A 15,278-nucleotide genomic window follows, 5' to 3' on the forward strand; every position below is an offset into this window, starting at 1 on the left:
TTCTTTCATCAAGGCCTTTGCTGATTCACTCCGGCCAGGCACAGAGTTTGCTATCTGGAACATGCTGCATGTATGCATATGGCGTGCAATATTGTTGCATTTTCCTGCTGCTCGTGTTCTGGATTTGCACTTATTTCTTCCTAATTCTCTTCATCTGCCTCATTTAATTTGCATGCATTCCAGTGCGTATCTGTCTGCTTTATAAAGTCGTGCTCTGTTCTTGATATCTTCACTAAGATTTCGGCTGCTCTTCCCTGCGTCTGATATTTAGTGTTTGTGCTCATTTCCTGTCTTCCATTTCCTTTCTGTCTGTGTTTTGAGTCAGACTGTTTCTTCCTCTGTCTGTGCTATTGAAGGAGCAATTGAGGGAACGGAGTCTGTCATGCGCTGCTCTCCGACTTCAAATGTCTGCAGGACAGCTTTTAACAATAAGCGGTTTATGCGCCCTGAAATGAAGGAACATAAAATTATGGCTCTGTGTGTGCGTGTGTGTTGAGTGAGAGTAAAAGTATACAGATGAAATATGGCCTGTTGGAGAACCGAATTGCTTGCAAGCAATCAGCAGTCAGTATTTATATATACTAGATTTTTACATTTTCTGAAGAAGGTGGAAGCTGTGAACAGCTGTGGGTGGTTGTTATGGTGTTCTGAGTGTTTTTTTTTTTTTAGTTTGTTGCTATGTGAGTGGTTGCTAGCCAGGGTATTGCTAGGGATTTAAAGGTGAGTACCCTTGCATATGATTTTTGGTGCAATGCTATTGAAATGCCAGGTTGTTCTTGGTGGTTTCTAGGGTGTTGCTATGGTGTTTTGGTGGTTGCCAGGGCATTTCTATGTGGTTGCTAAGGTGTCCTAACTGGTTTTGGTGGTATATAAAGTTTCAGAGTGTTCTGCAGCTGCTCAGTGTTTTTTTAACTTGTTGCTGTCCGATTGTTATAGTGTTCTAGTGGTTGATAGGATGTTGCTCGGGCGTTGCTAGGGTGTTTAGGTGATCGTCAGGGCATTGCTATGAGAATGCTAAGGTGTTCTAACTGGTTTTAGTGCTATACAGTTTCAGAGTGTTCTGCAGTTGCTCAGTGTTTTTTAACATGTTGTGTAGTTGTAACGGTGTTCTGAGTAATTTCTAGGGTGTTGCTATGGTTGTTAGGTGGTTTCCAGGGCATTTCTATGTGGTTGCTAAGGTGTTCTTACTGGTTTTTAGTGCTATACAGTTTCAGAGTGTTCTGCAGTTGCTCATTGTTTTCTTAACATGTTGCCATGTGGTTGTTAAGGTGTTCTGAGTGGTTACTAGGGCGTTGCTATGGTGTTAAGCTGGTTGCCAGGGCATTTCTATGTGGTTGCTAAGGTGTTCTAACTGGTTTCAGTGTTCTGCAGTTGCTTAGTGTTTTCTTAACATATTGCTGTGCAGTTGTTGAGGTGTTCTGAATGGTTACTAGAGCGTTGCTAGGGTATTTAGGTGGTTGCCAGGATATTGCTATGTGTTCTCTAAAGTGTTCTAGCTGTTTTTTAGTGGTATGCAGTTTTAGAGTGTGCTGCAGTTGCTCGTTTTCTTAAAATGTTGCTTTGTGGTTGTTAGGGCATTGCTGGGTTGTTAAGGTGGTTGCCAGGGCATTGCTATGTGGTTGCTAAGGTGCTTTAAGATGTTTTTAGTGTTATACAGTTTTAGAGTGTTCTGCAGTTAATCATTGTTTTTGTAACATGTTGCTTTGCGGTTGTTAGGTTGTTCTGAGTGGTTGCTAGGGCGTTGCTAGGGTGTTAAGGTGGTTGCCAGAGCATTGCTATGTGGTTGCTAAGGTGCTTTAACATGTTTTTAGTGCTGTACAGTTTTAGAGTGTTCTGCAGTTAATCATTGTTTTCTTAAAATGTTGCTTTGTGGTTGTTAAGGTGTTCTAGGTGCCTGCAAGGGTGTTGTTAGGGTGTTTTTGTTGCCAGGTTGTTGCTGAGTCATTGCTAAAGGGGTTCTAACTGATTTTTAGCGCTATCCAGTTTCAGGGTGTTCTGGGTGGCTGCTAGGGTGTTTCTAGGGTTTGTACACGGTTGCCAGGATATGGCTTTGTAGTTACTAAGGTGTTCTATGTGTTTTTAGCACATTGTTAGGTGGTTGTCAAGGTGTTACCAAGTGGTTTCTAGGCTCCTGTGGTTGATTGCTTGGCCAATGCTTTAGAGCTACTAAGCTTTTGTAAATGCATTTCTATATAGTTGTCAGGGTGTTCTGGGTGGCTGCAAGGAGGTTTAATTGTTCGCCAGGGCATTGCTTGTGGTTTCTAAGATGTTCTAAATGGCTGTAGCATGTTGTTATGTGGTTGTCAAGGTGTTCTTGGTGGTTGCCAGGGATTCGGGTGTGGTTGCTAGAGGGTTGCTTATGGGCCCAAGATAAAAGTTTTTTTTTTTTCAGTTGTTTTACTGCCATTTTATAGGTCAGATTTGTAATTCTAACAGCTCAGAAAAAACTAATCATCTCTCCTCTACAAGCCACATGATATTTTAGCAAACCCCACTAATAACGCAGATGCGCCATACTGATGACTTTTGAATATAATTGGAAAAGAAATGAAATTAGGATGCATGACAAAAACCTTTTCTTGTAGTGCTTGCATATCTGAACTCCTGGTGAAATTGCGAGCTTTGTGAATACTTTGCGTTGTTTTCCATGGAAGGAAATGGCAAAGCCTGGGGTCACATGCCTCAGGTCTTCCTGCAGACTTCCTGTTGGTACTGCAGAGGCCTAACCTAGCAGGGAGGAGCTCATATGGCCTACAGCAACATGAATTCGCTTTGAATAAACAGCGAGGGAGTAAAGCAAGGTAATATATGAGGTGAGACTGAGTCTAGTGACAGTGTCAGCTGCTGATGTAGTGAGAAATGAGAGAAAGAGAGAGTTAAATCCTCTTGCTGACAGAGAGAGTCTATTAGTGCTGAGTTCCTCTGACTCCGTGCATGTTCTCCAGCTTATTAGACATGTTTGGGAGCTGCTCGTCCATGTTTAATAAAACCACAGCTTTTCTCTCAGCAGTCCCAGTCCATCCAGCAGTGGAAAATTTCAAAGAAAAATGCGATGAGGACGAATCCAATTTCTAACCGCACGGAAAGCTGAGACACCATTTGGGATTGGCAGCTCTCGCCATTGTAAAATTGGAAGCATCCTATTGTTTTGCTTTGCTTATGCTTATATAAACAGCAGGGAATGGGCAGATCTCTCAGGAAACATGACTGTGCATGATATCCACAGTGCCTGGAGGTGCAACGCGGCCAGTCCGTGACCGTTGACCAGCTACAAAGTATTGCACATTTTTCACACCCTGCGTGTTTGATAGCCGGCATTCCACCGCTCTAGCTGAGCTCCAGGAAGAGCCGGACCGTTTGCAGGAATCACATGTGATGTTTTCATGTACCTATACTCGGAACCGCTGCCATATAGCAGCAGGAGAGAGATGCATGCAGCGATTTAATCAAAAGTCTGATCTAAGTGTTCTCAGGAAGATCATCAGCACCGAAATCATGCCTGTTAGAATTGCGGCTAAAATTCGCCAGAACATTTCTTGCAAACTTGCCCGGCATGGACGTAGAGGGGAAAATGGTTTATTTCAGATTGTGAAAGACGTGTCATTAAAAAATAAAGTCAGGCGGGTGTCCAATTTAAGATGTTACGAGAGAAGCACAGCAGCTGTTTTTATCAAACATGGCCGACGTCATATTAAAACGTCCGATGGCCATTTTTAGTCAAACTTAGCAACTTTATCATGGATTCCCAGCACCACCCAGGAGTTGTGGTCTGGGTGGCAGTATGGGCACAGGAAATGTAACTCACACATTGAGGTTTCCAGTAGTCTGTGGGCACAAGCCTGCTGTATATGGATTTCGACTCTCTTTACTTACGTCCCCATCTTCCTCTGTGAAAAAAAAAAAACTCTACCTCAGACATGTTTACCCATCCCATGAGTGGTTTCGCTGACGCCTATTCTGTTTTATTGCTGAAGTATTTTGTGGTACTAATGGTGACTCAGCATAATGGAGAATTTTTTATATATATATGCTACCATTCAAAAATTTGGGGTCAGTAAGAATTCTATTTATTTATTTTTTTAAAGAAATGAATACTTTTATTTAGAAAGGATGTATCGAATTGATCAAAAGTGACAGTAAAGACATTTATGACATTCAACAAAGAATTTTGAAACAATTATGGTTTTCTCAAAAGTATTAAGCATCACAACTGTTTTCAACATTGATAATAATGTTTGTTTGTTTTTTTAGCAGCAAATCAGCATATTAGAATGATTTCTGAAGGATCGTGTGGCACTGAAGACAGGAGTATTGATGCCGAAAATTCAGCTTTGCAGTCACAGGAATAAATTACATTTTACATTACAGTTTACATTAGAAAACTGTTATTTTAAATTGTAATAATATTTGCTGATTTTACAGTGTTTTTCGTTTTTTTTTTATTGATAATATATGTGTTTATATGACATTGTGCTTCAAGCCTTTTTTTTTTTTTTTTTTTTTTTTTTTTTTTTTTTTTGCACCAGCTTATTCCTTTCTTTTATCTTGTCCTGATGAACAGCTGCAGAATTTATCAGTTTCGGCCTCTGCTATATGTAATAGCATTGTGTGATAAATCTGGTTTAAAAAGATCTGCATTAATTAGCACTAGATCAAAGTCTCCTGTTTTTTTTTTTACGTTCTTCTGCTCTAGCCACATGTGGTCCACAGACTCGGCCCAGGCATATGGTTTTATTTAGCTTTGTGGAAAGGTTAAATAGGAAACTTGGATAAGAGAAAAGGCACTGAATCTTTTTATATGATGAAATTTTGAAAGTTTCTGGGGCATTTTAAAACATACATGTAAAAACTTATCAGTCTTTTGGTTTGCGAGTCGGTCTTGGCGTAGACGGATCTTGGCCGTTACACTGCGTTTGTCTCTATTGGCTGTTTAAACACGGCGGTTAGTGTAGGGCTAATTCTCTTGGATAAAAAGCCTGCACCAGACTCCTTTAGATACTGGCACCAGACAAATTGCAGTGCTTTTTGTCTTTTTTTTTGATCGTGAGCCTCTCGTTGGGTGTAAACAAAAATACTAAAATGAGTAGGCCTAAGTGTATATTGAAAACACAGTTTGAGCATTAGTGTGGTCGAATAAAAGAGTTTGACTGAGACACACAAATACAAAATGACAAAGAAAAAATCTTTATTGGTTAAATTGCTTTTTCACAGATTTGATTAATGTCCGTTTTTTGTTTGATTGCTCGGTTTTTCCACTGTCGTGCGCACCGTACGACAGCGGATTCCCATGGAATGACATTACATCAGTGTTGTTCCGATTCAAAACCCAATTTGCGCTATTTACCAGATGCAAAATCCTGCCTCAGCCACTCAACGTCATAAACCCAAGGATTCTGTGAGAGCACTGTTAAAGTGTAGTGATTTTACGCCTCGTAGTGTGTTGTACAATAAATTAGTTACGTGCATAACAGAGAACTTTTCGTCATTTTTGCATCAAATAACACCCTAGCCAAAATCTCAGTGCAAACACCATTGTAGCTGAAAAATCCATGAGCCTCTGCAAATGAGTACCAATATACTATGATGCAAAATTTGAAAAATCAAAACAAAGAATATCCATAATGAAATTTCATCTACTAGTGTTTGGTAGTTGTGGAGCTACGCTGGCATATATCTCTTAATATAACTGACTAAATATTAGTCCAGCTCTAAAAGCAGTCTTCTAAAAAAAAACTCACATTTGTGACATAGTTAGCTTGATTTACAGTACTAAAACTCTATCTCTCAAGCAGCAATGATTACATTGAGTTAAAAAGGTCATTCACTCCAAAGGTAAGACGTTAATTCTACTCGTTCTAATTCAAAACTAATTCATTCCGTCTGCCCTCCCAAAAGGAAAAATAAAAGAGAACAAAAACAAAGCCTTTCTCTCACACACTATTAAGGACAATTTCAGTAAAAATCGAAATGCGGAAAAGAAAATCAAGCCGTGTAACAGTTGGTACAGCAGCTCAGTCCACGCATAGACATTTCCGTTTCACACCACCACCCAAAAAAACAACAAGTATCATCAAATAACAAAAACCGACACCACATAAATTCAAAGTTTATCAGGAAAATGACAGTCCACTGTGATTAACAAAAAACCGTGTTTGCTGATGAACGTATTGCTGGAATTTGGATTATTGTCAATAAATATGCACTTGGATGGTATTAATTATGTAGACATGACCTTGAGTAGTAGTCAATCTTCATCTAGTGGTGGATATCCTGTTAATGGTTGTGAATAAATAAATATTAATTCATGACTGCAAACACCCTGTTGGACAATGTGGATTGGAGGTCATGCGAACGAGTGACGTAATAACCGGGATTGACTGTGGGGGGGGGGGGTTAAAACACAAATCTACACCTACTGTAGGAGTGCAACGTGTTAAAATGGAAGCGTCGTGTGGCATTGTAATAAACCCAATACTAACAAGCACAACAAAATCTATCACATGACCAAGGCATATTCTGGTGGGCAGAATTGAGAGACGCGCCAGGTTTGTGCCCCTTCGTTTGTCCCCCTGGCTGTTTGGTTGTTAGGGCATGTTAGCTCTGCTAGTTTCAACATCATTATTAATGAATAGTACCTCCAGCAGTGTGAGTAATTTTATGTCTCTGTATCGACTAGAGTCTAGAGTGAGGAACTTGTGCGGATGAAGCCCCGGCCCCCTCGGTACAGGAAACGAGCGAGTCTCGTTTCCTGCGTCAGTCCTCTAGTGTCGTGACCTGGCGCCGAGTGGCACAGCTAGACGTCCAGGTCGTCAGGCCTTGCTCGACTGCTCATGCGGCTGCTGGCGCGGCTGCACGGCCGGGCGTCTATCAACGCCAGTGGCTGCAGCTCGTGGCCCGGGGTCAGTTTCTTGTGCTCGTGCGTGTCGTCGGGATAGTCGAAGGCCTGAGCGTGCGAATTGGAGATGGTGCTGCCGTTCTGGCCCAAGCGGTTCTGTTCTGTGCTGTAGTTGGCCCAGTTCTGCTCGTTGGCCTGCTTGTTGTAATTGCGACAAGAGTTGGTCCGCTCGCCGGTGGCTAGTTTGTAGCCCGGAGGCGACATCGGTGAGAGCGGCGCGGTTGGCGAGGAGCAGCCGTTGTAGTAGGCGTACTTGGTCGTGGACAGTTCCTTCGGCGTAGGGCTCAGGGTGCCAGTGGTGAACTGGTTTTGGCGGCCTTTCACGCGGTCCTTGATCCGTTTGAAGAGCACGTAGAAGAGCTCGATGATGTTGAGGGCGAGCGAGACGAGTGAAACCACCAGCATGAAGACAATAAAGATGGTCTTCTCCGTGGGACGCGAGAGGAAACAGTCCACCCGATGGGGGCAAGGCGAGCGCTCGCACGTGTACACGGCGGACAGGCTGAAGCCGTAGATGTACCACTGGACCAGCAGGAAGCCCACCTCGAAGATGGACTTGAAAATGATGCTGACGATGTAGGTGCGCAGCAGGGCACCCTTCATCTTCACCTTGCCGTGCTCCTCCAGGCCGTGCTTGAACTTCTTGAGCTCGATCTTCTTGAGATGGAGCTCGACGTCGCCGCCATCATTCTGCACGGCCTTCAGCTCCTCCTCCTTGCGGTTCAGCTTCTCCTCCTTGCGCATCAGGTAGAAAACGTGCGCCAGGTACAGGAGCGTAGGCGTGGACACGAAGATGATCTGAAGCACCCAGAAGCGCACGTGCGAGATGGGGAAGGATTTGTCATAGCAGACGTTCTCACAACCGGGCTGTTGGGTATTGCACTTGAACGCCGACTGCTCGTCACCCCAGGCCGACTCCACTGCTGTTCCCAGAACTAGGATCCGGAAGATGAAGAGCACGGAGAGCCAGATTTTCCCTCCGGCCGTGGAGTAGGCCTGCACCTTGTCAAGAAGTCTTCCCAACGCACTCCAGTCACCCATCTTGAGGGAGTTCTAGCTGAAAATAGAAAGCTGAGATGTAATAAAATGTATTTAGACACTTTTGGACACTTCAGTGACATCTGAATATGTCTGAATGCCATTGCATTAGATGCAGAATATCAAAGTGACATGTATGGATGAATTGAATATATATATATATTTATATATATATATATATATATATATATATATAGTTATGTAATGCAAAGCCATTCATGCATCATTTTGAACTGTTGCTCAAGTGGCCACATGTCGTGTATTTTCTGTACGTAAAGCACATGATGAAAGTGTTAGTTTCAGCACCTGCTGAGGATGTTATTATGAAAATAATCATGAAAAGTGACCTCAAGATTATCATAATATAAACTACACCTGCTCTAAGATGGCTCAGATAACAAACATGTGGCTCACACACGTAGGGGTTTAGTTTGGGGTTGTAAAGATAACTGCCAGGACTTGCTGTCTTTTGCCTTGTGAAATAAAATTTCTCAACCAAATGCTACCATGACAAAAAGTAACTTATTATCTGCTGATTAAAACTTCTTAAATGCCTCTTTAACATGGGGAAAACACGACTAAGCAGTTCAGCTGGATAATTTAAAGAACCTTGTTTATTTAGCAAGATTTCGGTCCCTCCAGTCACATCAGAGATGTTTAAATAATGAGCAATAACATTCACTTGAACTCTGAATAGATTTGGGCAGCAAGTCTTTGATTAAATCCTCTGCGCAGCATGGAAAATCAAATATCATAAGGAACTGTTTAAGACGTTATAAAGGACTGGCTTATTCATGTGGTCCAGGCATGAAGAAGAGCATCCCTTCAATATCCTGGACAATTTGTGGGTCTCGTGGCACTAATAAAAATTTTAAATGGGGTATGTGGAATGTATATTATGACAGTGTTAAAAGTCCATAAAGACATCAAGGCAAAAAATGTACTAAAACATATATATATATATATATATATATATATATATATATTAGTATTTTTGTTGTTTAGACAGCAAATGGACATAAATTTGATTTGTGTCTAGCTCAATGCTTAATTTTAGATAGTTATATAGTAAAGTACATAGAATAATAACTGTTTTACTGTATTTATTTAAACATATATACATCAAATTTGTCAGTACATTGATTGCACGAAATAATGTAGGAATGTTTGGGAATTACAAGTCTTGCCACAGTCAAGCCGCTTAACATTATATTGAGGAATTGAACAGCGCCCCCTACAAGACGCTATTGACGACGCAGTCGAAACAGATCGTTTTTCACCAGAAAGTCGTATTAGAGTTGTAAAAGCAGAGGAAGAAAAGACCCAAAGTTGTTTTTAATCTTATTCAATAAGACAAAATGTTGTTATAATTCGTTACAATTAAAATCATGTTTTTAATGCCTGTTTACGTTTTTTTTTTTAAAACTTCTTTCCAGGCACAAAGTTTTTTTAAGCGTCTGTTATTTCATTTTAGTTTTAATTACTAAAATGCCTATTAAAAGGCTTTTATTTTTATACCGAGGTGTTCTCCACATCAGACGTGAATAAAATGCTAAGCGAAAATATGATGTATTAAACAATATGACTATACAATGAATCATAATGATTCCGCTAACTTCTAAACTCTCTCAGATGTCGTTCAAGTTAAATTTTTTATATAACAACAGGCATTTAAAACTTTAAAATACTTTAAAAGTAACTTTCCACTGTGTTGCTCAATTCTGAATATTAGTGCCGTTATGAAAAAAATAAATAAATAAATAAAAAGTTTTGAAAAGTTGTAAGACTTTACGTAAAATCTTACCTGGTGAGAAGTAAAGAGAGGAGAGCCCTGTAGGGACTTACTCCGTCACCTCTGAAGATAAGTCACCAAATCCAAGTAAGCGACTATGGAGAAACTGAGGCACACTTGTCAAACTTTCCCTGCTTATAAGAGACTCAGAGGGAAGAAAGTGGAAAGCAGACGCACAAAGTTTAGCAAAGTCACATGACTGTCTACGTCAGAAGAAAGAGTTTTTTGGGTCCTCCTCATGCACTCATTCGCTTGATGAGCTTCTTCAACTCGGACGAACTAACGCTGCTCTCGAAAACTTTCTGAAGTTGTTGAAAGTGTAACAATAACTGACAATCATAATATAAAACGAATAAAATATATTATAATCTAATGCCATTTCTAACATATATCAACATTATAGGTAATCTATAAAGCAGACTATATCAGGAAGTTTTATGATTATCTAAATAGAACAGTCCATAAAATGGAACGTTTATCTTAAGATGATTTTAAAAATGATACTTTTTAAACCGTTTTCATTCTATATATAGCACATATTAGAAGCTATTGTAGTGTATGTGTTAAATATTATAAAACCATGTGCGTATCCGTGTATTTTTAATAATAATAATAATACTTTAAAAGCTTTGTCCCTGATATCTTTGTCCTCTTTATAAGAAAACTACGGATACACATTCATCTTCATATACTTATCACACAATATTTATTCTTAATGCACAAAAAGTTGATTAAACATATTTCGTGTTGCATGATATGCGAAAATAAAATTAAAAAGTACATTGAAAAACTACAGTAACTGAGACAAAAAGAAAAAAAACATCACTGGCCTTGTAGTGACAGAAGTTAGGGGTTAGTGAGTGCAACTCAAGAAGATTACAGCGCCATCTAGTGTTCAGTTAGCAAAAGTTACAATCAACTTTTTATTCCTTCATAGGCTGTGCTGATTTTATTAGTTATGTGTATTTGTCATGTTACCACATTGACCTGTTGCCTTATGCCTCAGGTTTGGCTCCATCAAGGCTGATTTTGCGTTGACCCAACCTGTTCTGAAAGGCCATGTTTAACTCATTGTGCCTCATTCCATTAACAGAATCAAGTTCTACTGAATAGTGTGAAGGATATCGGGAATCGCCAGCATACATTACATTCCTATATTTCTTATTTCTCCCACTAATCCTTTTACAAAGCAAATAGAATATTTCTAGAACATTCAAGGCCAGGGACACACATGCTACCACCAACATGAAGATAATAAAGATGGTTTTCTCTGTGGGTCTAGACACAAAACACTCTGTCTCCATCATACAGGGCAAAATCTTAGGACAGTGGAAACGGCGATCCATGATAAATCCAAACAGAAAATACTGTCCAACAATGAAGGCCACCTCTAAAATGATTTTAATAAACAGCTGGGCCAAGTAGCTACCCAGCATGGTTCCTTTGATTGCAACCTTCCCTTGTTCGTTTGTATATTTTGGCGACTTCGACATCGGGTTCCTTTTCTGCTCCTCTCTCAGTTTGTTCTCTTGGTGGATGACGTGCACCACGTGGCCTAGATACACCAAAGTTGGAGTGGAAATAAAGATGATCTGCATGACCCAGAAGCGAATATGCGAGATGGGGAACTTCCAGTCGTAGCATACGTTTTCGCAACCAGGCGTGTTGGTGTTGCACACTAAGTTGGATCGCTCGTCGCCCCACACATTTTCCGCTCCTGCTCCCAGGACCAGGATCCTGAAGATAAAGAGGACGCTCATCCATATCTTGCCTATGACAGTGGAGTGGGACTGTACTTTGTCTAGTAATGCTGAGAGGAATCCCCAGTCTCCCATAGTTGGTTGTTCAGTTTTTCAGGGCTTCCCTGGAGGATAATCAGGACATTAACATTGAATTATCCATAATTATTTTTTTTAAGGGGTCATCGGATGCTAAGTACACTTTTTCATGTTGTTTGAACATTAATGTGTGTTGGCAGTGTATGTACAAATCTACCCTATAATGATAAAAATCCATGCAGTGGTTAATTAATCTGTAAAAATAATATCGCCTTTTTCAGATCGAACCATTCTCAGATGCCTGTCGGTATCTCCGATTGAGTGATTGAGGTGTTGTGTTGCTGGATATAGTAATGAACATAGTGGTCGTCATTTACTCCTGACATCTGAGCCGCTGAAGATGCAGTGGATTACGTTTGTTTGTGAAGGGAATGCGCCTCCCGATCTACATATGTTCGCACAAATCATTTGTGATCCAGCTTCACTTACAGCAGAAGTGAGTATAAGGGGTTTTTTACGAATCTTTGCGATCGCCTTTCCTAATAATGTGCTAGTTAGCAACTTTAGCGAAAATGGGCATCCGATGACCCCTTAAGAATCAATGGAGTGAATTCAAGTAGGCCTTCTTTAAAGCCACTTCATGAGCAAACCAGGTTCTTGTTATATTCAAAAAGACAAAGTAATATGGAACCTTAAAAAAGGCCACCGTAAACGTGACAGCACAAAACAACAATACAGACTTGGTCAAAATGACAATAACTGCTGCAGCAATTGAGATATTTTCATAGACTTCTGTACACTAACCATTTTGCTGTTGTTTTCACTTCCCAAAAATACTTTCCAGTTTATTTAAAGAGCTTGCTTAATATCTTATCCATTATGCAAATTTCATACTCACCAAATAATATTATGGAGAAAAACAGTGTGTCTTGTAAGCTCAGAGTGTTTGTTGCCACCCTATAAAATATAAAATCATAATCACGGTTTAGAACAAAATCCAACGAAAGTTTTGTGGTGTTTTGGTTTATTGGGCTGATAAAACCTGAGATTTTTGAATCACAGTTAGTTTTTAGTGATGTTTCTAAAATGTGTTCTGTAAGATTTGATAAAGATAAGATAGGAACTGCAAAAACAATCTGTGGTATTAAAAAAATCTTTAAAAGATTTTAAATATACTTACATTCAAAATTAAAATATATTTACTGCAGTTCAATAAATAACTTTATCTTTTTAATTATTTGAATACATTTGATATTTAAGTAAAGTATTGAATATATAACTTATACAATTATATTTTAACAAATCCCAAAATATCTTGATTCACTTACTGAATAATATGAAACATCTGAAGCAAAGTTACTTTTGAGAAAACAAATTCTGTAAGATTTGATAAAGATAAGATGGGAACTGCAAAAACAATCTAAGGTATTAAAAAAATCTTTAAAAGATTTTAAATACACTTACATTCAAAATTAAAATATATTTACTGTAGTTCAATAAATAACTTTATCTTTTTAATTATCTGAATACATTTGATATTTAAGTTAAGTATTGAATATATAACTTATACAATTATATTTCAACAAATCCCAAAATATCTTGGTTCACTTACTGAATAATATGAAACATCTGAAGCAAAGTTACTTTTGAGAAAAACATTTCTGTAAGATTTGATAAAGATAAGATGGGAACTCCAAATAAATAAATAAATAAAAATAATAATGAAATGAAATGAAAATAAATAAAAAAATAAAATAAGATAAGATGGGGACTGCAGTAAACAAAAAAATCTTTTTCATTTTATCTGTAAAACATTTTAAATATACTTACTGTAGTTCAATAAATAACTTCTCTTTAAGTTATACACTACCGGTCAAAAGACTTATTAATGTTTTTTTTTTTTTTTAAGAAGCCTGTTCTGCTCACCAAGCCTGCATTAATTTGATCCAAAGTATAGCAAAAACAGTAAAGATTCTAAATATTTTTACTATTTAAAATAACTGTTCTCTGTTTGAATATATTTTAAAATGTAATTCATTCAAGTTTCTTTTTGATGAATAGAAATTTCAGAAGAACAGCATTTATCTGAAATAGAAATCGTTTGTAACATAATAATGTAATATAAATGTAATATATAATAATTGTAATATAAATGTCTTTAAAGCATCCTTGCTAAATAAAATATTTTTTTATAATTTCTTTCATATATACATACATATATATATATATTTATTTCATAAAATAAATAAATAATTTAGAAATAAATAAATAAATTAAGATAAATGCTTTCACATAGAAAGCAGTTATTTAAAATAGTAAAAATATTTCACAATATTACTGTTTTTGCTGTATTTTGGATCAAATAAATGCAGGCCTGGTGAGCAGAAGAGACTTCTTTAAAAAAAAAAAACAAACAAAAAAAAAAAACCTACAAATCTTACAGTTAAAAAACTTTCGACTGGTAGTGTATATTAAATATATAAATTAAAATCATACTCCAACTAATCTCAAAACATATCTTTTATCGTTTATTGACTGAATAGTGTGAAACTACTAAAACAAAGATACTTTTGAGTGATGTAAGTAGCAAACTGCAGTAATAACATTGAATTAAATTACATACATTTTTTTTAAAAAACTCATAAAAAATCATATTCCAACAAATCCCAAAATATTCTTACCTGAACGGATGGATCCAAATTGTAATTAAACGTAACTACTACTAATAATCCTAAATATTATTTTTAAATTACTCATAAACATGTATTTTAAAAAAACATATTTCCTTATTCAGTTTGTTAAGATTTAAAGACTATTGTATCTACGAAACTTTTGTATTTTTTACAATGTGAAATATCTATTGGTTTCAATTAGGTCACAGGGTCTCAGACAAGACTTGACTGTTTCGATCGGTCATCTTCTCTTGGTGAAATGTGATTTACCTATATCTGAAGGGACAATCAATGCTCCACCCAACAGTATGATAAAGGAAACCAGTTTAAACCAGACATTTTCACTTCTTTATTTCTGTTCTTGTTCGAAGAACTGGTAATTAGTCATGACATGAACCAAGTTGCAGCACACTTTCACACACTGGTGAAATTCAGCTAAATCATCAGATTTGTTTGTGTCGCTAGGTGGAAGCAGCATCTATATATATGATAGTGGTGTGGTGTAGTGGCTAAAGATTAGGGCTGGGATAGGTTGCTGGGTTTGAACCCCATTAAAGGAGAAGTCCACTTCCAAAACAAAGATTCACATATAATGTACTCAACCCCTTGTCATCCAAGATGTTCATGTCTTTTTTCTTCAGTCGTAAAGAAATTATGTTTTTTGAGGAAAATATTTCAGCATTTTTCTCCATATAATGGACTGATATGGTGCCCCGATTTTGAACTTCTAAAATGCAGTTTAAATGCGGCTTCAAACAATCCAAAATGCGGTTGTAAATGATCCCAGCCAAGAAACAAAGGTCTTATCTAGCGAAACGATTGGTTATTTTAATAAAAGTAATAAAATTTTATACTTTTTAATCTCAAATGCTCGTCTTGTCTTACTCTGCCTGGACTGTTTTTGTTCCAGTTCATGACAGTTAGGGTATGTCGAAAAACTCCCATCTCATGTTCTCCCTCAACTTCAAAATCGTCCTTTATCACTGTTTTACCTTTTTTTGTTAAGGGTGTTTGATCTTCTTTGCATGTTCACTTTGCAAAGACTGGGTTGGTACTTCTGCAGCAATGAGGGGTGATTTTGAAATGATTTTTGAAATTGAGGG

The 15,278-nt window shown here is 37.8% G+C and overlaps 2 protein-coding genes and 1 long non-coding RNA gene across 3 annotated transcripts in view; 1 reads left to right on the forward strand and 2 right to left on the reverse strand.

Annotated features, from left to right (window-relative positions):
• Positions 1-5,158, forward strand: part of LOC127182701 (uncharacterized) — a 32,697-nt gene extending 27,539 nt beyond the window's left edge. Inside the window, exon 4 of the long non-coding RNA XR_007829944.1 lies at positions 4,252-5,158. This is a non-coding gene — a long non-coding RNA (uncharacterized LOC127182701). The remainder of the gene's footprint in view (positions 1-4,251) is intronic.
• A 10-nt stretch (positions 5,159-5,168) lies between these two features.
• Positions 5,169-9,897, reverse strand: gja1b (gap junction protein alpha 1b). The gene is made up of 2 exons (XM_051138211.1): positions 9,738-9,897; positions 5,169-7,952 (listed from the first exon to the last, which is right to left on the reverse strand). Exon 2 carries the CDS (start codon positions 7,934-7,936, stop codon positions 6,794-6,796), a length of 1,143 nt encoding a protein of 380 aa, XP_050994168.1. The 5' UTR covers positions 7,937-7,952; positions 9,738-9,897; the 3' UTR covers positions 5,169-6,793.
• Positions 9,898-10,408: 511 nt separating this feature from the next.
• Positions 10,409-14,444, reverse strand: gja13.2 (gap junction protein alpha 13.2). Its single transcript, XM_051138212.1, has 3 exons — positions 14,185-14,444; positions 12,402-12,460; positions 10,409-11,589 (listed from the first exon to the last, which is right to left on the reverse strand). Exon 3 carries the CDS (start codon positions 11,558-11,560, stop codon positions 10,721-10,723), a length of 840 nt encoding a protein of 279 aa, XP_050994169.1. The 5' UTR covers positions 11,561-11,589; positions 12,402-12,460; positions 14,185-14,444; the 3' UTR covers positions 10,409-10,720.
• Positions 14,445-15,278: the final 834 nt, after the last annotated feature.

Source organism: Labeo rohita, chromosome 20, assembly GCF_022985175.1.
Source record: "Labeo rohita strain BAU-BD-2019 chromosome 20, IGBB_LRoh.1.0, whole genome shotgun sequence".
NCBI classification, from domain to species: Eukaryota; Metazoa; Chordata; class Actinopteri; order Cypriniformes; family Cyprinidae; genus Labeo; species Labeo rohita.

Excerpts from the sequence above, each read along its gene's own strand:
- gja1b (XM_051138211.1), bottom strand. The coding sequence starts at position 7,936 with ATGGGTGACTGGAGTGCGTTGGGAAGACTTCTTGACAAGGTGCAGGCC.
- gja13.2 (XM_051138212.1), bottom strand. The coding sequence starts at position 11,560 with ATGGGAGACTGGGGATTCCTCTCAGCATTACTAGACAAAGTACAGTCC.